This window comes from Typopeltis vanoorti, chromosome 11, assembly GCF_054136105.1.
Source record: "Typopeltis vanoorti isolate ZY-2024b chromosome 11, IOZ_Tvanoo_1.0, whole genome shotgun sequence".
Classification (NCBI taxonomy): domain Eukaryota; kingdom Metazoa; phylum Arthropoda; class Arachnida; order Uropygi; family Thelyphonidae; genus Typopeltis; species Typopeltis vanoorti.
In genome coordinates this window covers 74422719-74445981 of record NC_143559.1, presented here as the reverse complement: position 1 = coordinate 74445981, position 23263 = coordinate 74422719, and the positions used below count along the sequence as shown (strand labels likewise).

The 23263-nt window shown below is 34.7% G+C and overlaps 1 protein-coding gene across 1 annotated transcript in view; it reads right to left on the bottom strand.

The window, feature by feature from the left end:
- Window positions 1–23263, bottom strand: part of LOC150101745 (syntaxin-1A-like) — a 374196-nt gene that overhangs the window by 4776 nt on the left and 346157 nt on the right. The window contains exons 8-9 of the mRNA XM_090401045.1: window positions 7606–7743; window positions 7383–7493 (exon numbers count right to left, since the gene is read on the bottom strand). Coding sequence (XP_090257171.1) covers window positions 7383–7493; window positions 7606–7743 — 249 coding nt within the window. The remainder of the gene's footprint in view (window positions 1–7382; window positions 7494–7605; window positions 7744–23263) is intronic.

Below are 23263 nucleotides of genomic sequence, written 5' to 3'. Positions count from 1 at the left end.
ACTTTGTACCGTATCAATCCACCTATATCTTGGTCTTCCTCTGGGTTGTTTTCCTGGCAGAGAACACTTGATTTGCTAATCTTTCCTCTCCCATTCTATTTAAGTGACCATACCACCTGAGATTAGCTCTGCTAACGCATTCCTGGATGCTGACAATGTCAAGTTCTTTCCTAATATCCTCATTTTTAATATGATATTGCCATTGATGCCATCTGTTCACGCCTATAATCTTTCTCAGGACTCTCATATCTGCGGTCTCTAGTCCTTGGTCAAGTGTTTTACTTCTGACCCAGCTCTCAGATCCATAAGTTAAAACTGGTTTGAATACTGTCTTGTATACAGCTAATTTAGTGTTCTGACTAATTTCTTTCTTATTCCATATGAATTTATTCAATTGACTTCCCACCATACTAGCTTTGCTGATTCTGTTGTCTATTTCTATATTTAATTTACCATCTTCAGTAAAAATCGTGCCTAAGTAGCTGAAATGTTTTACTTGTTCCACAGGTTCTCCATTCACAACACAGTTGACATTTTCAATGATTCTGCCTATTTTCATTGTCTTTGTCTTTTTATTGCTGACCTTCATACCATATCTATTACAACAGCTATTCAATTTAGTCAGAGAATCTTGCAGACTTGTAGCAGATTTATTTAGAAGTATAACATCATCCGCATAAAGCAAAGAGCTGACACGATTTGTCACTGACAGTCTAATTTTATTATTGAATTAAAGTCGGTGGTCGAAAAAATAGAATTATCATTATTCTGATTTTTTAACCAGACTAGACAAAAAAATCATCTTTCACTAGGACAATGCACCTGCCCACAAAGGTGTTTTGGCAATGGGAAAATTAAGGGATTTGCATTATAAATTGTTGGAACATCCGCCATATTCCCCAGATTTGGCTTCTATCTCTTCCCAAAACTAAAACTCTTCCTCGCAGGTCATCATTTTACTTTGAATCAAGAGATGATTGCAGCTGTAGAGGGGTATTTTGCAGATCTCGAGAACCATTACAGGGATGGGATGATGGCGCTGGAGCATCACTGGAATAAATGTATTAGTCTTAAGGGAGATTATGTTGAAAAATAAAAATAATTTTGAAATTATAAATTCTTTTTTTCATTGTTAGGCCGAGAACTTTTCAGACCACTCTTGTAAAAATAGGACTTAAACTGACTAACAGTATGGGCAAAGGTAAATGGCTGCCAGTGTAATGTGGCCAAGTGTAAAGTGATGGGTGCACTTTGGGAAGAGATGGCAAGGTGTGTACTATACTGATGAAACTGAACTAGACTGTGGAAACAGATGAGGCCAGGGACTTTTGGACAGATATAACAATAGCCTCTATTTCTGTTTACATAGTTGTTGAAGAACACATTAACAAGCAGGAATATGTGCAGTAGTCTAGATGGGGCTTTAATAAGGCCCCATCTAGACTACTGCACACAGATCTGGATTCCTGGATTCTGTGGGAATGAAGAAATGTTGAAAAGAAACCAGAGGTGACAAAGATTGTGGCAGATCTATGGAATGCTCACTGTGAGAACAGATTAATGGTCTGTGGGATTCAAGAACTAGCTGATATTATTATTATTATTTGACACCTCCAAAGAGTCCATAGGCTCATCAAGGGAGGGCACCTGCTCTACAGCTCTCTCCCCACCAATTAACAACTACAATTAACAGCAACTACACCAACGCTATCTACCGCTGACCACCACTAGTTTTTCCACATCAATCACAAACAGCCCACGGCAGGATTCGAAGCCGCAGCCTTTTTGGGTGGTTAGCGTATGCAAAAAAGAGAACAGATAGAAGTATTTCAATCATTCAAGGGGTTTTATAGGATTCACACTGAAGAATTTTTTCAGTACATGCCAAGAAGGGAGAGAATATTGGGTCATGGAAGTTGTGCAAGAATGTGTTAGAAATAGATTTTTTGCTGGGAGGTGAATGAATTTAAGGGGAGAGGTATGATAATATGTGAATAATGGACTTCCGCAAAGAGTCTTTTGACTCCATGGAGATAGCCATCTAATAATAACATACAGCTAGGTCTTGATTAGTGCTGATAATGAATCCCATGAAGTGATTGTATTATTCAAATTTGCACTATTCAAACTTATAATTATATGTAAAATATAGTAAGTGATCCCAGCTTGATGGAAATATTCAATGAAAACATTTTAAACATAAGTTTTTATATGTTTATTAACGAAATATTACAATGAAGGATAAAAATAATATACTTATAACTTAAATTTATTGTTAACAAAGCCAAAGTAGTTATAGAGAGCAAAATGAAAACCAAAAAATTCTAAATATCATTCCTGACAGTAAGCGGAAACTGACAAAAACATCTTGGTCTTTAGAAATATTTTGCAGCATAGACTGAATTGCTTCACAATTTCTATATCTCAAAAAATATCTTCAAATTCCCTGAAAGTGAACACTCACTTGCATATTATCTCATTCTCCAGCACCATTCTTGACTTTTTCAAATACTCTTTATTGATCTAAAAGTAGGAGATCATCAGTCAATTCTTCTGAGTGTGAATTGAGTGGTTCCTGAACATCGTCATTTTCCAGTTTTAAATTCTCTTCCAACATTTGTCATTTCTTATACAATGAGGCAAAAGGTCCTTCTACACTACTTCTACTTGTTTACTGCCAAACATGGTGAATATTTTCTATCAAGCTGGGATCAATGGTTAGGTTATGATTTTTCATAACTCTGTTAAGAATTCTGTCTCTCTAACAGTAACCATGTAACCTAAACTGTGCACGTGCTGGCCTCACATTAACTGAATTTTAGTTCACATTAAATGCAACCTGGTATCATTGTACAATTTACACTAAATCGAATATTGCATTACTCAAAATCACAATCTAGCTGTACTTCATTTCTGTTTTAAAATAGAGTATATAAGCTGTCACATTTGTAAAAATTAAAGGCTGAAACTCAAACTTATGTGGAAATAATTTTAACTGACGTAAAACGTTTTCCTAAGTATCAAAGACATCCTTACATTAACAATGTAATGAAAGCATTAATCTTAAAAAATGCCACCACAGCTATGAAAGATTGTAGATGATCAGTAAATTTCTAATCAAAAAATATATAAATAAATAAAAATTAAACACACACACACACACACATATATATATATATATAAATAATCAGGAATTTATAAGAGATTACAATAATATTTCCCATAAAGAGGATAACTGAAGGCCATCAGATCTCTTTAAATTCAGGCAGTGTAGAAAGACCTCATAGCTCTCTTTGCATAGTTCTACAAGGAATCTACTTTTATGTAAAAGCTTAATTTTCTTCCAAAGAATTCAATAGTCGAGATGGCATGCTCTGCTAAGCCAGACTACTCTGGTTCATTATACTAGATGTATGGCTGAAGATCTACTAGACTATTGAAGTAAGACAAATCACAAGAGCAGGAGATCTGGTTGACTCCTGGAAAGCTCAGTAAAGAAGCTTGGCTTCAGGTGAGGAAAGGAAAGCAGAAATATTCTTAACAGGATGAAAGGACACCACAATGTTAAGAGGTTTTAAAAATTTAGCAATATGTTCAGAAATTCCTTTAATATGCAGAAGTGTAATCCAAGAGATATCTTCCAGAGATCAAGAGACTGGCAGACTAAAGCTGTTAAGCCTCTTAAAAATTCTTGTTGTAGAAGATCTTCAGTGGAATATATCTTATCATCATTATTATTGCACAGGCACCTCCTAAGACTCATTGTGAGAGACTCAAACTATCAACACAATAGCTGTCATCCTCTCCTTGAAACCATTAACAGACAAAGCACTCACAACTGATTCAGGCAACCCATTCCATTCATTCACCACTCTCCAAGTGACAAATGTAGTCCTCACACCCTTTCTAACCACACTATTAACCAACGTCCAGGGATGACCTCTTGTTCTGCTCCCTCTAGCCAAGTATTGAAACATTTTCCCTGCATCAATCCTATAAAATATGTTAAGTAACTTATTTGCTTTATCACATCCTCCCTCTTTTTTGCCTATCAACCAACTTTAGCAATCCACACCCTCAATCTATTCTCATAGGGAGCATTCCACAGACTACTCACCATCTTGGTCACTCTGGATCCTCTCCACCACTTCCATATCCACAAGAAACCCAGGTGACCAGACCTGAGCAGCAATTCAAATGTGGGAGTATGAAGGTATTATAAAGAGAAATGACTTCCTTACCTCTGCTTGTGTGTTCTTCAATAACCAAGTAATCCTGTGAGCTATCCCAGCTACATTAGCAATATGCCCTCTAAACTTCAGCTCTCTAACTACTACTACTACACCAAATCCCCGGCTTCATCAATTTCATGAGGTACAGTTCTCTCAATGTGGAACACAGCTTGTAATCTTTGTATCCCAACATAACCTTATACTTTTCCACATTAAATTGACATCCATCATGTTTTGCCCATATAATGTCAGCCTATTCAAATCATCCTGCAAGCTCTCTACATCAATTGTCAACTTTGCATTATCAGCAAAACAAACTGAATATCTCCCTTCAAATTGTTTCCTATATTATTTATGTACAAATTAAACAGCAGTGGTCCAAGCACAGAGCATTGTGACACATCACTGGTCACCTGCCTTCTGGATTCTGCTCCTCCATATACTACTTTGTTATCTATCCATCAGCCACCCTTTTTGCTGGATTTTGCAAAATCAAACAGTATCATCATGTAGCCATTCCCATTATCCAACTCAGCTGTCACCCTATTATAAAAAGTTGATAAATTACTAAGGCATAACATCAAAACTTGAGTTTTTTCTTAGTTTTATCATTGACCAGATATTAATAAACCTGTCAAAACTATACACCACCTTTTAAGATCTCCTAAGGACATTAATGCCTTCTTCAAATACACAGGTGTATACAACATCCCATGTTCCTCTGGATTAAATTACATAGGCCAAACATCAAGAAGCCCGGAAATTCGAAAAAAAGAACATATAGGGGACGTGAACAACAACAGAACAGATACTTCAGGATTAGCCCATCACTTCTCGATCCCTAACCACACCATTGATTGGGATAACAGCTCCATGCCTTATATAGAAGAAGATTTTCGATGTAGAAACTTCAAAGAAGCTGCGGTTGTACTCCATTCAGGAGAAAATCTAAACAGAAATCAAGGAATGATTCTGAAAGACATCTGGAAAAGCCTAATAAATTCACTCAGTTTACCAGAATTTCATTTTGCTGCTCATCCAATCCATCTAACTCCTACCCAATTTACCCTCTTGACCTTGGGTATTTACAGTGTGATATTTCCTTCTTTTAGATATCCTTGACAAACAATTCGACCCCCCCCTCCCCACCATGAACATCCTTCCCTTGCAGATCTTTATTATCCTTTATGGGTATATGGTACTGCTTGAAGCTGCTTCCTAAGTGCATCATAATCACCTACCTTATAGTTCCACATATCCCTTCTTAACTGGAATTTTCACATATTATGAGCACGATGTAACAAGGTTTTAATGGTTCCAATTTTTTGACTGGGATGATGATGATGAGAAGTGAAGTAGCATGGATATAATGATCACTATACATTTCTTTTTTGAAAACTGAAAACGGATGATGAAGACTCAACATATCTAAAAAGGCTAGTTGAAATCTTATGGAGAATCATTCCATATCACAAAAATATTGCAAAGAGTTCTGGATTTGAAACTATCTGTCTCTAAATTTATGTTGAATGAATTTACCATATAAAACATATAATTATGATTTATATGGTAAATTCAATTTACCTTAGTAAAGGAGGAAAAAAAAAACAATTGACTAGCCTTTTTATATATAATGATTCTTTGTCAGCTGGGTGGTAGTTTACAACTTTTAGATTCTTGAAAAGAAACAGATATTGATCATTATATTCATACTACTTATCATCATCAAAAAGTTGGAACCATTAAGACCATGTTACATTGTGTTCATAATATTGTGTCCATTGGCCTTAAGATAAATTCCAATTTCGTAAAGTGGTGAGTTTTTGGAATTTTCTTTCAAATGCTCCTTTTTCATATAATTCTTCTTATGTGCTTTAGCATAGTACTTTTGTATCTTTTTAACCTTTTATTTGCTAAGAAAATTTATGCAATAATTTATTATTCAATTTCTTATTGTTCATGTAAGCCAGGGCTGAAGTGATGGCAAGTATATTCTGGAGGAAAGGATTAGCATCAGATGGCTCCCATAATTTATACGAAGTGTGACAATTTAATTCCTGGAATGTACCTGCAAAAAATTTATGTTCAGAACTATATATTAGTGACTACTGTCACCTTCGAAGTAGTCCTCATGTGCATTTATACACTGGTTTAGACGGTGTTCCCATTTTTGGAAACAGGCCTGGAACTCTTTTACCGGAATATTCGAGTTCCTTTATCACATTATGCTGGATATTAGCAATGTCAGAAAATCTTTGCCCTTTTAGCACAGTCTTTAATTTTGTAAACAGCCAGAAATCACACGGAGCTAAGTGAGGTGAATAAGCAGAATGACCTAATTCAGTAATCAATTTTTTTGTCAGAAACTCTCTCACAAGGAGTGCACTATGGCTTAGCACATTGTCATGATTTCTTTCGAAATCTTTTGCATATCCAATTCTTCAGTTAAAATTACCCTGACTGTTTCTTGATTCATTTGCAATTCATCAGCCATTAATCACACACTTCATCGTCTGTCAGACCGTACCAAATCTTGTACTCTGTTCACATTTGCACCCATCATTTTTGTTTTTGGTTGCCTACTTCTGGGTTGTCATTCAGATCTTCTCGCCCACCTTTGAATCTCTTATGCCACTCAAAGACACTTGACTTTTTCAGAGCATCCACACCATATGCCACTTTCAACAGCTCCAACGTTTCGGTAGCAGAATTTCATACAAAATTTGATGTTGCTGCTCCAAAGTTCGATTACACATTTTTATGCCAAAGTTTACACACATATCTCTATTGTTTTTGCAATAGCCAACTAGCAAATGGCTCTATTGGCTTGAGGTTTACGCATGTATTAGGTAAAAGATGTACAAACACAATTACTCATATGACTCCAAACAAATCACCACACGGCCGTTCTGGGAATTGAATTAAATTGTCATATCTCGTACAGTACTTTCAAAATATTCTGCAATCATATGTTTCATAATACTAATTAACAACTGAATGTCAAAAAAACCATTTATTCAGAAATCAGTTGATTTCCTTGCTCTTCTCTTTCTTTAAACTATCACGTGTTAGCAAAATTTTTGTTAACACATGATAATTTTTATAAACCATAAAATTCTAAATAATCAATATGTATTTTTGTTTGCTTACCCTACGGGCCTTGCTTTGGTAGGCTAGAGCCTTTTTAGTGTCCTGTACAGCTGTTTCTATGTAATCTCTAGCATGTTCACAATGGTATTCAATCCTATCAATCATTTCACCCTAAAATGATATTCCAGTTTTCATCATTATTATACAGGTGCTAAAAATTTTATCTGTTATATGAATGATAAATTACAGGCAATAAAACAGATGCTTATGTTTGTGAACTTACTTGACTTTCAACCAACATAGCCATATCCATGAACATATCATGTAGTTCCCTAATACTATTTTCCAACTTGATAATATCTGCATGTCGTGCTTCTATATCTGCTAGAGTTTGTTTGGCTTGTTGAGTTTCCATTATTATCTGCAAACAAAAGATTACTTATATATATATATATATATATATATACACTGTTTAATCAAGTCATCTCCAAATTAACAATTTCTAATGCAACACTATTAATAAGTAAAACAAACAAATATTATATATATAAATAATCAGAGTATCCATTTATTAATATGGGATAATTTATACTCAGAGAGAGAGAGAGAGAGGGTAAATAAAAGGCAATGATGTGATTGCCTCAAGACATCACTTATAAAAAGTGCCAATCTTCCTATAAACTTTGCACCATTTACTATACATCACAGTATATTCACCTCAGAAGGTAAGATGTTTAATTCTCACCTTCCATTCATACCTTTCTTGCCTAATTTGGCAAGAAAATATTGGAATAGAAATTAAATGTATTACTAATCTAACTTATATACTTGTCAACATTATACAGAAGCTAGCTTTTTATTAGAATATCCACTAATGCTTCTAATTGCTCCACCACCAGTGATGCATGGAATGAATTTTGGCATGGGAATCATCTATCAAAATGACACATCTATCAAACACAGATTTGTCAAGTGTTAGCAGGAGTGTTTAAGAAACAATTTGTATATCTAGTAGACTGAAGTGGGCTTTAAAAAAAAGTTCCACATTTAGTTTCTGGAGTAGTTTCCAGATGATCTGTTAGCTCAACCACAGCACAAAACACAAGCTATGGATTTCAATCTTTTCTGAGTAGGAATGATAAAAATACCATGTATTTTATTTTGTTTTATTTTTTTTTAAAAAAAAAGCTTTTATAGGTATGCAAGAAGAAAGAATGTTAAAGGATAATAATAAGGTACATTCTTTAGGATATTCAATATGAAAAAAAGTTAATGAATTAAAGATATACAGTATCGTTATTGTTGTCAAAGATATGTGCATTAGTAATAATTAACTGTGCAGTACTTGGACTTTCATGAACACATAAGCCTGTAGCTTTGAATGGGAGCCTAAGAAGGCATTTAGGATGGAGCATTTTCCTCATGATTCTGTCTCTGATTGCAAGTGTTTGAGCTTGCAAATATTGGTTTGGTGAAATTTAGTAAGTATTGTTGTAACTTCAGTTGCATATCATTTTCAAAATTTTAAACCTATACATATTTAATATGTATGGGTTTAACAAATGATGCACATTTTAGGTGGAGCTCTTTACTCATACCATAGCTTGAACAATGTCAGTCTAAAATGATATGCAACTGAAGTTACAACAATACTTACTAAATTTCACCAAACCAATATTTGCAAGTTCAAACACTTCCAATCAGAGACAGAATCATGAGGAAAATGCTCCATCCTCTCTCCATAAGGATGTTCAAACTACAGAACAAAAACTTAATTAACAGGTGACAACGTCTTCCAATTCTACAATTCCCCTTTTCTCGTTATCATCATTTCATGTATCCTTTAATTGTTCTTAAAAAAAATCACAATTTTTCTCAACCTCATCCTCTTTTCAAGTATGCATGCATAAATCTTAGCTGGAACACTTAGTAGAGTATATTGGATCATTATATATATATATATATATATATATATATTACTGAATAGAGTTGGAGATAAAATACATCCCTGCCTCACACCTTAATTAATTTCAATCTCTTTTGTTCATTTATTACCCAACAAACTTTTTTGTGTCTTTATATAAACTTTGGACAGCTTGTTCAAAATGTAATGGATATCCTTGGTTTTTTTGGTTTTTTTCCCATTTTACACCATAGTTTTTCCCTTTATGTATTTTATCAAAAATCTATAAAGGGCAAATGAATCTGCAAATTAAATTCTCATCTTTTTTTCAGTAATTCGTTTTAAAACATAAATACTGTCTATATGTGATCTTCTAAGCCTGAAACCATTTTGTTCGTCTGAGAGTAGATTGCAATATTTGTAAGTCTTTTATTTTTACTGTATATTTTGTAACCTGTATTTAACTTAGTCCTCTATAATTTCCAGTCATCTTTATCTCCTTTCTTAAATATAGATATATAACTTTAGCTTTTGACCAATCTGATGGAACTTCTCATTTTCTCCAGCAGTTATTTATTAACTTTAAGAATCCTTGATGTAAACCTTCTCCACATCCTTGATGTAAACCTTCTCTACTTCCAAAGATCTGTATTTAAACCATCCACTCCAGTTGATTTTCTATTTTTCATACCTTTATTGTTTCTTTTTACTTCTTCCAATCTAACTGGTTCTATATCGGTACTGCTTTCTTCGTTGTTATTTTCTATTAAGAAATTTGGGTCATACCATAAATTCTTACAATGTTCTATCCATTATTTCTCTTGTATGATGTTGATTTGTGTTGTATTTCACTGTTTAATTTTCTTAATATTTTGTAGGCTATATCTTGTTTTCAATGTATACTTTCTTCTATTTTTATTAATAAATCTTTTTCAAGATTTCAGAATATATCTTATGGGAATGTATGCTATTGTGTAAGAGAACATAAACCAATAATTTACAAATTCCAGTCCTGCAGACTCTAAACTAGTCCATATCCAGTCTATTTCTATCCAAAATGTTCAGTTTATCTTCATTTGTTTAGTTTCCAAGTAGATACATAATAACAGAATGCATCTCAACATAAAGAATGTCCCCAGGGAAGAATGGTGAGGGCTGCATACTGGATGAGAAGAAATTTGGTCAGTTTTCTGAATTGTTTATAGGAGGTTTCTCTTCTGGCTATATTTCTTTAACCATCAATCCAAAAAACTAATAATTAATTAAACTAATAATTAGTTTTGTTTTGAAATGTCTTATTATCCTGTCCAAATGACGAGGATTATCTATCTCATCTATATAAAAACTTAAAAGAATAATAGGTCAATAAAAATAAACATGAAAGTCACAATGACAACATCATAGTTATTTTGGTAATTCACAGTATCTAAAAATCAATATAAATTTCTCCCAAAGCTTCAATTAGTACACATTTGAAGGAAGAATTACTCGTAGCATAACATGTATATAAAAATATTTTAGATGAGATTTTCCATTATGTTTTTCATAATCGCATTTGTACTTACAAAATAAAGAGATTTTGTTTCCATGACTTCCATAACAGTATTTTATTTCCACTTAATCTGATTTCGAATGATTTCCCCTTTTTGGAGGTTATCTAGCAATTTCTAGACTTTAAATATTAATGGGATTATCCTTACATAATGAATAATATCTTTTCAAAGAATGCAAATGTACACTCTAAAAATGGAGATTTACATGTAATGTCAGCCAAGCAGGTAGAATATCTTTAGGTGGTAGATGATTTTCAAATAGTGTAGCACTGCCATTTTGCTTATTAATAATCCAAGGTGGCATTTAAAACAGGATAGTCTCTACTGTTTGGTCAACTGTTCCTAGCAAGATTCCAAGTGTTTATCTAACCTTTGGCTCACTCACAGCCATATGTGCTATGGATTTTCAACCTTTCATGGGTGGCATGCCAATAAAAAAAAAACAACTTTTGCAGTCATTTACTCAGATAAGGTATACCCAGGATATGCCTAAGAATAAACTTTAAGAGTAAGCTTATTTATTCTGTTCAAATTGTTTTGGCATCTCAAAATAAGAGGTGCATTACTTGCAGTTATGTTTTAAGAAACACAACACAACACAACACACACACAGTGTTCTTTGGGACAGAAATGGGAAGAACGAGATTTATTAGTCTACACTTCAGATCAAGTTCTAAAGATGAAACTGGAATTTTACAGATATCACAATGTTTAGCATCATACCTGTAATGTTTCTGCATACAATACTGTGAAAAAATCTACAATATAATATTGTGTAGCAGTGGCTTGCTACAGTTAGGTAAATGCACTGTACTAGTAAAGTTGTTGAAGTAACATTGTTGTTAGTAGCTGAAATATCACTGATGTGCTTATTTTAATGCTTTAGTGTTTTTATTTACTTACAGTTATCTCTTTCACTTGTTGCCCTGCCTAGCCAAAGGCCTATGTTACATGGATATCTTCTTAAAGTTGCTTCTTCTCAACTGTAAATAAATCATTATTATTTGTTCCCTTATCTGAAATCTGAGAGGGCATATATTTAGGTTACAATGCAGCATGGAAACTGGCACTAGTGACTATTATGCAAACTCCAAGGTTTATACTCAATGCATATTAGATAATCCTAATGTTTTATCATATAATACACAATTTCTTTGGGCTGGACATATGTGCAACTTCCACCATGGCATACAGCATTATAGCAAACTTATCTACTAAACAAGACAAGTCCCAGTCCTATATCATTATTGCTATTCTGCAGGAAATGATTATTTTTGAACAGCAAAAGAAATTGGTTAAGCTGTTGTGTTATATTACTTCAGAAAGATGTGGCTTAAAGAGCAGGACTGGAAGCAGAGACCACAAAAGCTGTTTAGATGTCAAGTAGTGGGCTATCTTCACTTCAGAAAAATGCATTAGTAAGGGTTAAGGTTATTGATTTTAGTAATAACCATTTTTTTGTGTGAAATGCTATGAAGAAAATAACCATTTTCTTCATAACAAATCACAAGGCAGAAATATATATCTAAAAGCTAAGTAAAATTCCATTCTTTCCAGAAAACAAATAAAAATACCAATGATAGGCAAGGACAATGAAACTACAAGCAATCCAGACATAATACAATACAAGAATTATGGAAAATTAGATGCAGGCCTAAAGTGATACTGTAATAATTTATTAACGGAGAAACTTTTAACTTGTGGAAATTAACAAGTGATCTTTTGTTCAGGTTAGGTGAATTATTAACCACTTCAGCAGACTCTTTAAGAAGTCTTATTGTGCTTGCTTTCTAGGTGGTAGATGATTTTCATTCCTAGTGAGAGACTACCTTCCTGTTTACTGGACACCTGAAGTGGCTGGATAAAAAATTATGAAAGACTTTTGTGTTCCTCCAACAAATCCTATGCTCTGAAAAGTCTGGATTTTTCCAATTAAAAGAACCAAATATAGGTAGTTTTCTTTAAAGAAGTTTGTTATCAGTAGATCTGCATAAAAAGTAAGGAACAACAAGTGCAAAAAAAGAAATTTATCCTTGGCAAAAGAGATGGAGGATAATTTAGAAAGTGATATGAAACTGGTACTTTTGTAATATCTCTCATCTTTATTGAGGTATATGAACAAGGTATAGAATACTTCTCTACTTTTGGAATCAACAAGTGAATCAATTATTGTTTTGGCTATATATGCCTTTCTAACCAGTTATGCAAGCAAGCCATTCATTGTAGACAAAGATACCAGTCAGTAACTGGAGATAGTTTCTTGAATAATTCTGCTGAAGTACATATATCTATTAAAATCTAAAAAAAAAATCTATTAAAGTATAGTTTAAGACTTCAACTGACAGATGAAGTTATTGGATTTAAATGGCATTGCTTCCCCCTCTTCATATTTGTATGCTATTGCTCAAGATATTTCAATCTTCTGCAATATTCTGCAGCCACATCTGGAGATCAGTACACAACTCACTCAGCAAATGAAAGAAAGACAAATGACATACAATAATGATAAATATGACCATCATCATTGGCCAACAATTAGTGTTGATGCTAGACAGAAGGGTCTAGTTCCCATTAGGACTGACATGCTTGAGATCTGATTGCAAAGAACTAATTTAAATAAAGATAAAAAATTTTGAGAAATGCACATACATAGTACTGTGAAAGCTCATGATCCATGAGAAAAATGCATATGGCAGTGCTTACTATCTCAGTATACACTGTGTTAAAGTGGTATCTTTTTTTGGTAGTTAACAGTTTAGTGGAATGCTTATTGTTTTGTTTCAAGCCTGTAGTCAAACAACTGTGGCTATAGTAAAATCATATAAATTATTATTACTACTGAAGACCCCATGGAGTCAAAGACTCTCTAGGAGGTGCTTTTATCATACACGCAGCTCATCATACCATGCTTTAAACACACTCAAATTCTCTGCAGACACCACACTCTCAGGCAAGGCATTCACAATGCTGCATGAAAAAAACCTGCTTCTCATTGCCCTACTCACACCCTCTTTATACAGTTTCCAGGGATGACCTCTGGTTCTCCCACTATTTTCTGTAGAACCTCTCCAGCATTGATCCTATAACAACCCCTTACTAACTTGTAGGTCTCTATCATATCTCCCCTCTTCCTCCTGTCCACCAGACTCTGCAAGTTGCATCTTCTCAATCTTTCCTCATACTCGACATTCCAGAGGTTAGAAACTACCTTAGTCAGTCATCTCTGGACCCTTTCCAACATCTCTTTGTCCTTTTGAAAACCAGGTGACCAAATCTGGGCACAATAGTCCATGTGTGACCTAATCAAAGCCTTATACAATGGAACAAGAATCTCCCTACTTCTACAAGGCAGTGTCCTCTGCATCATTCCCAGAAGCCTTTGTGTTGTCTTCACAATTTTGGCTAGGTGTCCCCTAAATTTCAGATCCTTATCCACTATCACCCCCAGATCTCTTATTTCCTCCACCTCCAACAATATATCCTCACCAAGCATAAATTCTGCATCCTATTTTTGTTTTCCAAATTTTAAAACCTTACATTTTGCAACATTGAACTCACATCCCCATTTGCTTGCCCAATCACTCAATTTATTCAAGTTTTCTTGTAAGGCCACAACATCTTCTCTACTCTTCATGGTTCATCCCAACTTTGCATCATCTGCAAACAACTGAATATCTCCATCCGAATCTTCTCCAATATCATTAATATACAAGTTAAACAGCAATGGCCCCCTAAAACAGACCCACTGAGGCACACCACTAGTAACTTTCCTTTTCCTGGATATTGCTCCTCCATACACAACTTGTTGATACCTATCAGATAGCCAGTCTCCAATCCAATGCATCAATCTAATATCCAAACCCCATCCGCTCTAGTTTGACTATCAACTTATCATGTGTAATCTATCAAAAGCCTTTATGAAATCTAAGTATATTACTGTATATCCTTCTCCTCTGTCCATGGAAGCAGTCACCTTATTGTAATAAGTAAGCTGATTACTAAAACATGACCTCCCTTTAGCAAATCCATGCTGTCCATCAAGGCTAATAGCATCGTTGTAACCCAATTCTGGATTCTAGTTCTCACAAACTTCTCCAACAACTTAACACCTGACATACAGATAGACCTATAGTTTAATGCTTGAGTGGCACAATCTTCCCCTCCTTAGGAACTTGACCGAGTGCAAGACTCGTGTTAAAAAATATGTCAAGGCCGGCGTCAACTCCTTGGCACATTCCTTCAGGTGATATATTATCAAGTCCCACAGCCTTATTTACATCTAGTTTGCTCAACTCCCCATACACCTCTTGCTCACTTACAGTCGGTCTCTCCTCCCAATCTCTCCATGAAGTCACAGTCACAAGATTGAAAGACCTTTATGAACTGCTCATTAAGTATCTCCACCACACCTTCTGCAAGAGCTGTCTTTATACTATTTTCTCCATTCAATGTCATCTTTCCATAATCATTATTTCTTTTGCTGGCTATATATCGAAAGAACTCCTTAGGATTCTTTTTGGCTTCATTAGCTAACTGCTGTTCATACCTCTCTTTAGCTATCCTCACCAACCAAGTCACCCGCCTTGCCTGGTCTTTGTAGTCCTCATGGAATTGGATACTTCCACTTCTTTTATGCTGCTTCCATAATGACCTTTTTCTCTCTATCCATTGCTTAATCTCTTTATTCATCCATTTCACACCCACCTTATTTAACCTTCTCACCCTTGGAATACATTTAGACATTGCATCTACTAGATAGTTTTTGAAAATCCCCCAAGCTGCACTGATCCAGCTAACTGCTTATTCCATGCTACACCTGCAAGCTGTATCCTGAGCTTTTCATAATCACTCCCCCCCCCCTGTAGTTCCAGATATACCCTTTTCTTACAGAGGTCCTCACACTGAAGTGTCAAATCACCCCCCATCACCAACTGGTGGGTGATTTGACACTTCATTTATAATTACATCCTCTGATGAGATGACCAAATCCAAGATCCTCAATCCTCGTGTGCCTTCTGTTACATACTGTCTGAGGTAGTTATCCCTCAAAAACTCAAGAAACTTATTTTCTTTACTTCCAGTTGCTATCTCACCATTCCAGTCTATATTGCCATAATTAAAATCACCCATAATGATCATTCTTTTCTTATTTGCTTGGCTAATTTGATTATACATTTCATAGTCACTACCATCCACATTTCCTGGTCTATAACAACAGGATGTCGTCCTCATCTAACCATGTTTCACTTATTCCAACAATTTTTGGGTGAACAGACTCAATTAGAGCAAATTTCATCTGCCTTGCTTCTTACACTTCTAGCATTTGTATACAAACACAACAGTTCATTCCTGGATCTACAGCTAGTTCCACTGATACCACTCATTTGATGTGATCTCTCCATGCTCGACTGGGGACATTTTGCCAAAATTGGGGATATTTCGGACATTTTGGCAAAGTGGCTTAATGCATTGAAACTATAAAGCAATGCGTCCAAAACCATACATGAAAGTGAACAGATCAAACTAATGGGGGGGGGGGTGCTCATTGTTATAACAGCCTTTTTAGTTTTCATATTTTATCACATAAATGACCACTTGAATGATTCAGTGATATTCTGTTTCATTAAAAATTTTGTATGGCTATTGGCTATGCAGTTGTGATGTTTAACTTCACCACAAGTGATGTGAGTTTTTTTTTTTTTTTTTTGAAAATGATTTTGTGGTGTAATGTTAATACACTTAGCTTTTTTTTAAGTGTTGTGCACCTGGAAACAATCAATATCAATGCAAAACAAAGGCATCACTGTATTTATCATAATTAGGTAAATTACCAGAAATAGTTAACTTATTCTTTAATTTAAAATTCAATGATATTATTTCATTAAATAATCAGATATAATTTTTATTCTGACAGTGATTAATAAAAGAAAGGAAGATTAAAGCTTTCATGAAAAATTTTGAACTGTCAAGATTAAGTCTAAGTCCACATTTGATCTAATATCAATTCTTACACAGAATGAGGAAAATCTTAGTGGAAGAGCTCCAGGATATTCTTTCAAGCTATAATTCATAAAAAAAAAATGGATAAAATAATGGCAATGAAGAATAACTTGGTACTGAGTGGTACAAAGTTTTTCTCCAAAGACATCCAGTACTAATGGAAAGAACAACAGGAAGAAGAAGAAGAATGACAAGTGCAAATGTCATTAAACCAGATATTACAAAAGGCAGCAAACATACCAGGAATCCAAATGATTGTTTTAAATACTCTTGTTAGAACTTGGAGTACATCAAACTTCCAATTTGTTTCTGAGAGCTCAAAGAATTAATAAATAATAACCTTTTGGTTGTTTGTACTCTGTGTAAAAACCAGAAAGTTATTATTCTCAGAGGTTCTAGAAAGCAAAGTGGTTATGGCAAAGGAAAAGAAATCCTAACAGTAATATTTGCCTTTACAAAAGAATGTCTATTCTACAATGATTTTTTTTACAACTACAAGATCCTAGTAAAATTGTTAATTTTACTAGTGTTAGTAAGCTGCAATAATCCAGGATGAATGAAATCTGAAGTATTTTAAACAATTTTTGCATCTGGTCAAGAGTAGTTCACAATTTCCTGTTATACTGTATGAAGTATCATAAATGTCATCTCGCCTTTCAACAGGATTAGCTTTGCAAATACAGGCAGTCCCTGAGTTACAAACGAGATACATTTCTGAGAAAATCTTTAAGTCGGATATATACGTAACCTCAGATCCCTGATGAAGGGCGCACATGTGGTAATAATAATAATAACAATATTATAATGGCTCATATGTGGCAATAATAATACAGTGTAAGACTGTAATAATAATACCCCTGTACTGTAATAATAAGTTACAGAAACTATTGTGCTCTTTCTTTTAATTCAAACAAACAGAACATAAAAACAAACTCATACCAAAAGTTTTGATAGGAGAAATTTCAAAAAAGAATATTAAAGGTTGCATCAATGTCTTGCTTACTGGAGGGAGCATTTCTGAGGCAAGAATGTAGGCTAACATTAATCAGAAGATGATGATGATGGTGGAGATGATGCTAGAGAGGATGGACCTGGTGCTGGACAATCTGAATTTGATTTTGTTTCTGGAGGAGGAGGGGGGGGGGAAGCTTACCACTGAAGTTGGTTTCTTGAAAAAGATATCTATGCTTGTTTGCACAACCTTTTTTTTCTTTCATCATAAATAATCTTGTAGCAGCTGATGTTCTCACTGACTGCACTGTAAACCTTTGTAAACTGCTGGATGTTAGGATCTTGCTCCTCAAGCTTAACAATGAGATGAAAGGCTTCAGCTAATTCTTTTGTTGTAAACTTTATTGGCTCTGGATCTTCTGATTCTTCATGTTCTTGAGTTTTTATCAGCTGCTTCTCTATCTCCATAAGGTCTTCATTGGTTAATTCTTGTGAATGGACTCTAGTAAGTCAATGACATCATTTTCATTGATGTCCAATTGCAGTGCACTGCCATTATCCACCACAGCTTTTCTGGCTTCAGTGATGTCTTCTGTGAAACCACAAAATTAACCATAACAGAATTGAGGGCACGGTTTATTCCACACCCCTTTAATTGTTGATTGCTTCACTTCCTCCTAAGAATCAGCAATGTTTTTGATGGCATAATGGATGTTATAATTCTTTCAGAACTCTCTCAAGGCCATCACATCATCTTCCGTAGCCCTGACTGCTTGCAGGAATGTAAGCCGTACGTAAATAAGCCTTAAATGCAGAAATGACTCCTTGGTCCATTGGCTGTAGTAACGATGTAGCGTTGTGTGGTAAAAATACGACCTTTACATTAGGGGTGAAGGTCATCTAAAGATGTTGGATGTCCAGGAGCATTGTCCAGTACAAGTAGAATTTTAAAGGGAATTTTATTTTCCGAACAATAACGTTCCACAGCAGGAATAAAACAGTTCAAGATCCAATCTTCAAACATCGCAAGTGTGACTCAGGCCGTTAAATTTGACTTCCAAATGACAGGAAGAGCTGCTTTAATAATGTGGCAAAGTGTGGGTTTGTTTACATGCGCGAAAGGAACTAGTTCCCGAATTATTAATTATCCTTTTGCAGAGCCTTGGGAGCTCTGCAAAAGAATCTGTACCTCAATGTCACAAGAATTAAGCTTGATGATGCTGCTAACTTCAAATCAATGAAGGATGGGTGGAGGTGCAGAATGGCAATGTGAATATTCTTATAAAGAATAGTATTATGATTTGCGAGTATGTGGCTTTTCCCCTTGGAAAAGTGACAACACTTATTTCACTATAGTATTTTGGGAATTCAGTGAAACAGGATGGAGAGAAGACTGAAAAGTTTAGAAATATAATAAATTGAAGGGGAAAAAAAATGAACTCTTGTATACGTACACCAATGAAGAATTTATTGGGAAAATATTTTGGATTCAAATAAAGTCTAAAGAATAAGAAAAGTCTAATTGACTATGTTATTGTTGATAGGGATGTTTTCTCCCTAGTTCTGGATACCAGAATGTACAGAGGGTTTTAGAAGTGATCACCATTTAGTCTTGAGCAGGATAAAATTGAATTTCATATTGAAAAGAAGAACTCTAAGAAAGTTTTAAAGCAATTAAAAGTTGAGCAGCTCTCAGATGTAAACTGTAGACTAAAATACACAATCATTATTCAAGAAAAATGAAAGAGTTTGAGAACAGCAACCAGACCTTGGAGATTCAGTGGCAAGCCCTGAAGAAAATACTGACTGATTCAGGCAGAGAAGCATGTGGTGAGGTTGTCTGTAAGGATAGAAAAATCAGAACTCAATGGTGGACACAGGAAGTTAAAGAGGCAGTGAAAGAAAAGAAGAGAGCATATCAAAAGTTCCTGGCAAATAAGTCAGCTTGTGCTCCTAGAGAATACAGAGACAAATGTAAGAAAGCTGAACACTGTGTAAAACTAGCTAAACAAAAGTCATGGGAGGGCTTTGATAAGAACATGGAAAATAAATATCAAGAAGGTGGCAAGATATTCTGGCGGTTGTTGAAGAAGTTCAGAAATGGAGGATAGAGTGCTGTAAAAGGAATTAGAGATGATAAAGGTGACATGAAAACTGGAGAAAAAGATATCCATGAAGTATGGAGTAATTACTTCGAAAAATTGCTAAATGAAACAAGCAGTGATGACAGCACAGTGGTAAAAAACACTGACCAGGCATGCAGTCAGGAATACATATCCATACTTGAAGTAGAAAAAGCCATCAAAAGCCTGAAAGGTGGAAAGGCAGCAGGAGTAGATGATATTCGACCAGAAATGCTGCAGTATGGAGGCATAAAAGTCTTACAATGGCTGCACTGCATAGTTCAGAAGGCTTGGACAGAGGGACGAATTCCCAATGATTGGAGTAGAGCTCTCATAGTATCCATATATAAAAAGGGAAATAAAACTGAATGTAAGAATTACAGAGGTATTTCTCTACTGAGTGTTCCTAGTAAGATATATGCAAGTATACATGAGAAACGGGTGAGAAGGATTGTGGAAGAGAAGCTTGGTGAAGAACAAGATGGATTCAGGCCAAATAGAGGCTGTCAGGATCAGATTTTCACTTTATGACAAATAGTTGAGAAATCGCAGGAATATAACAAAGATCTGTATTTAAGTTTTGTAGATCTGGAAAAGGCATATGACAAGTCGCCAAGAGAGAAGCTATTCAAAACCCTACAGTTGTATGGTGTCAATGGGGCATTATATCAAGCAATACTTAGTCTTTAAATGAGTTGTAAGTCAGCAGTTAGAATTGAAGGAAGTACAGGAAGGTTAAGTGTTAAGTCTGGTGTCAGACAAGGATGTACATTATACCCTCTGTTATTCATTATCTATGTGGACCACATTATGAAGGAAAGTGGTATTAAACCTGATATCAAAATTGGAGATGTTAATCTCAGCTCTTTACTTTATGCGGATGATATTATACTTCTAAATAAGTTTGCTACAAGCCTGCAAGATTCTGTTACTAAATTGAATAATTGTTGATAGATGCAGATTGAAGGTCAGCAATAACAAAACAAAGACGATGAAAACAGGCAGAAGCATTGAAAATATCAACTGCATTGTGAATGAAGAACCTATAGAACAAAAGTAAAACATTTCGGCTACTTAGACATGATTTTTAATGAAGATGATAAATTAAATCTAGAAATAGACAACAGAATCAACAAAGCTGGTATAGTAGGAAGTCAACTGAATAAATTTATATGGAATAAAAGAGAACTTAGTCAAAACACTAATTAGCTGTATACAAGACAGTGTTCAAGCCCATTTTAACTTATGGATTTCAGAGGTGGGTTAGAAGTAAAACACTTGACCAAAGACTGGAGACTGCAGATGATATGAGAGTCTTGAGAAAGATTAGGGGCATGAACAGATGGCATATAAAAGAATAAAGATTGTTTCTTGTTAATGGCAATTTGTCTTTTTATTGTTTTACTGGTCTGACACATTTTAATGGCAATATCATATTAAAAAACGAGGATATTAGGAAAGAACTTGACATTGTCAGCATCGAGGAATGCATTAGCAGAGCTAATCTTAGGTGGTATGGCCACTTAAACAGAATGGGAGAGGGAAAGTAGCAAAACAAGTGTTCTCTGCCAGGTTGGTAGGAAAAAGACCCAGTGGAAGATCAAGATATAGGTAGATTGATACAGTAAAAAGTACCTTAGATGATAGAAATATAAGATCTGAATGTTAGAGTCTTGACAGGTAACAGATTGATTTGGAGGAAAATTGTAGATAGGAAGTCAGTAATGATGTAATTTTTCATGTAGCTATCCTATCCTGTACACTCCTTGAGGGTACATATCAGGGATTTGATGATGATGACAAAGAAACAAAGGACCTGACAATGAGCATGATTAGTCTGAAACAAGAAGAAACATCAGAAAGAACTACTGTAAGAATAGCTTGACTAAAAAAAAAAAAAAAAAAAAAACTGGAATTATAAACTTTCTCAGAGGAGGATGATTCTACTAAAAGTCTAAGTCTGCTACTGATGCCCAGAAGAAAAGCCAAAGCAGGCTTTTTCTTTCTTTCTTTTTTAATTAATTAATTCGTATACATATATTGCAGAACCCTATAGTACTGTAGTACCATGTGCAAGCAGTGGTTAAGGAAAAACCCATGTTATTATTATTTATTTTTTTTTTTATTTCATTTTTTTTGAAAAGCTGGAGAAGCAGGGTCAGTGGCTTGCAACTGGACTGTAAAAGAATGCTGGGCAACTTCTGTTCATTCTAATGGATGTAGCATAAAGTGGAGGCATGATGGTTAAAGTTCAGTGAAGGAACACCATGCAGAAAAGACAAAGACCGAAACTGCATATCTGTGAGAGAGTTGAAGTGAATCAGTGGGAGAGGATCATTGATCAGTTGGACTGCTCTCCTCTGAAAGCATCAAAATTTTTTTTGGAGATTTTTTGGCAAGCAGATTTGTATAGTTAGCAGCTAGATGGATGACAAGTAGAAGTTTGAATGGAAAAAGATGGCAAGTTTTTTTTAGAGACTGAAAAACCTACTGATATGTGTTTATGCCAGGAAATGCTAAATGTAAAAGTCAGTCCAAGACAAGATATAATCCTATCGAGTGATTTATGTATTATCAAAGGTAAAGGAAGGTGAAGTGAGATAATTTTTGAGGTTAACCTTACCTTATTTTTCAATTTTAAGGCACTGGTTGAAGATCGTGAAGCTTGGGATATTGGGCACTATAAGGTTTGTTAAACATCATCAGTAAATCTATGGACAGGGTTACTGGTCAGTGAGGGTGTGGGGTCATTAATATAAAGGAAAGCAGACAGGTGATAAAACAGAGCCTATGCATTCCTACATTAGTGGGGAAGTCTAAAGAAATAAATTCATCCACGTCGACTGGAGAGTAAGAGCAGATTTCTCCAAACTGAAATGTACCTGCTAGAAACTGTTTTAAATTTAGTCAGAAGTCCCAAATGGCAATGCAATCACCAAACTCGATACATCTTCTCAAGAGTGACTCTTCTGTCATTCAAGAGATAAATGATACAGAAATAATGATGATCACAGACATATGTCTACAGTCAGGATAGTAAAATTTGTTCAGAATTCATCATAATTACGGAAACAACTACTGTGCTAGAGTAAAACTTCAGTTTAATATAAACCAAAATAATCACTTGATGTTTCGACCTTCACATTAAGTTCATCATCTGGAGTATACAGATATATACAAAGAAACAAAGCTGACTACAATCTACGTGGTACACTAAACATTGATTTGGTTGACTGTTAAAACTATTGGTTTGACCTCTGGTGGAAAAAAAAAAAATTCCACCAGAAATTTTAATTATATAAAATTATATTTTTATTTTTTAACTAGAAGTATCAGCATAAAATTAAAAAAAAAAGTGTCAGACCAGTAAAACAATAAAAAGACAAATTGCCATTAACAAGAAACAATCTT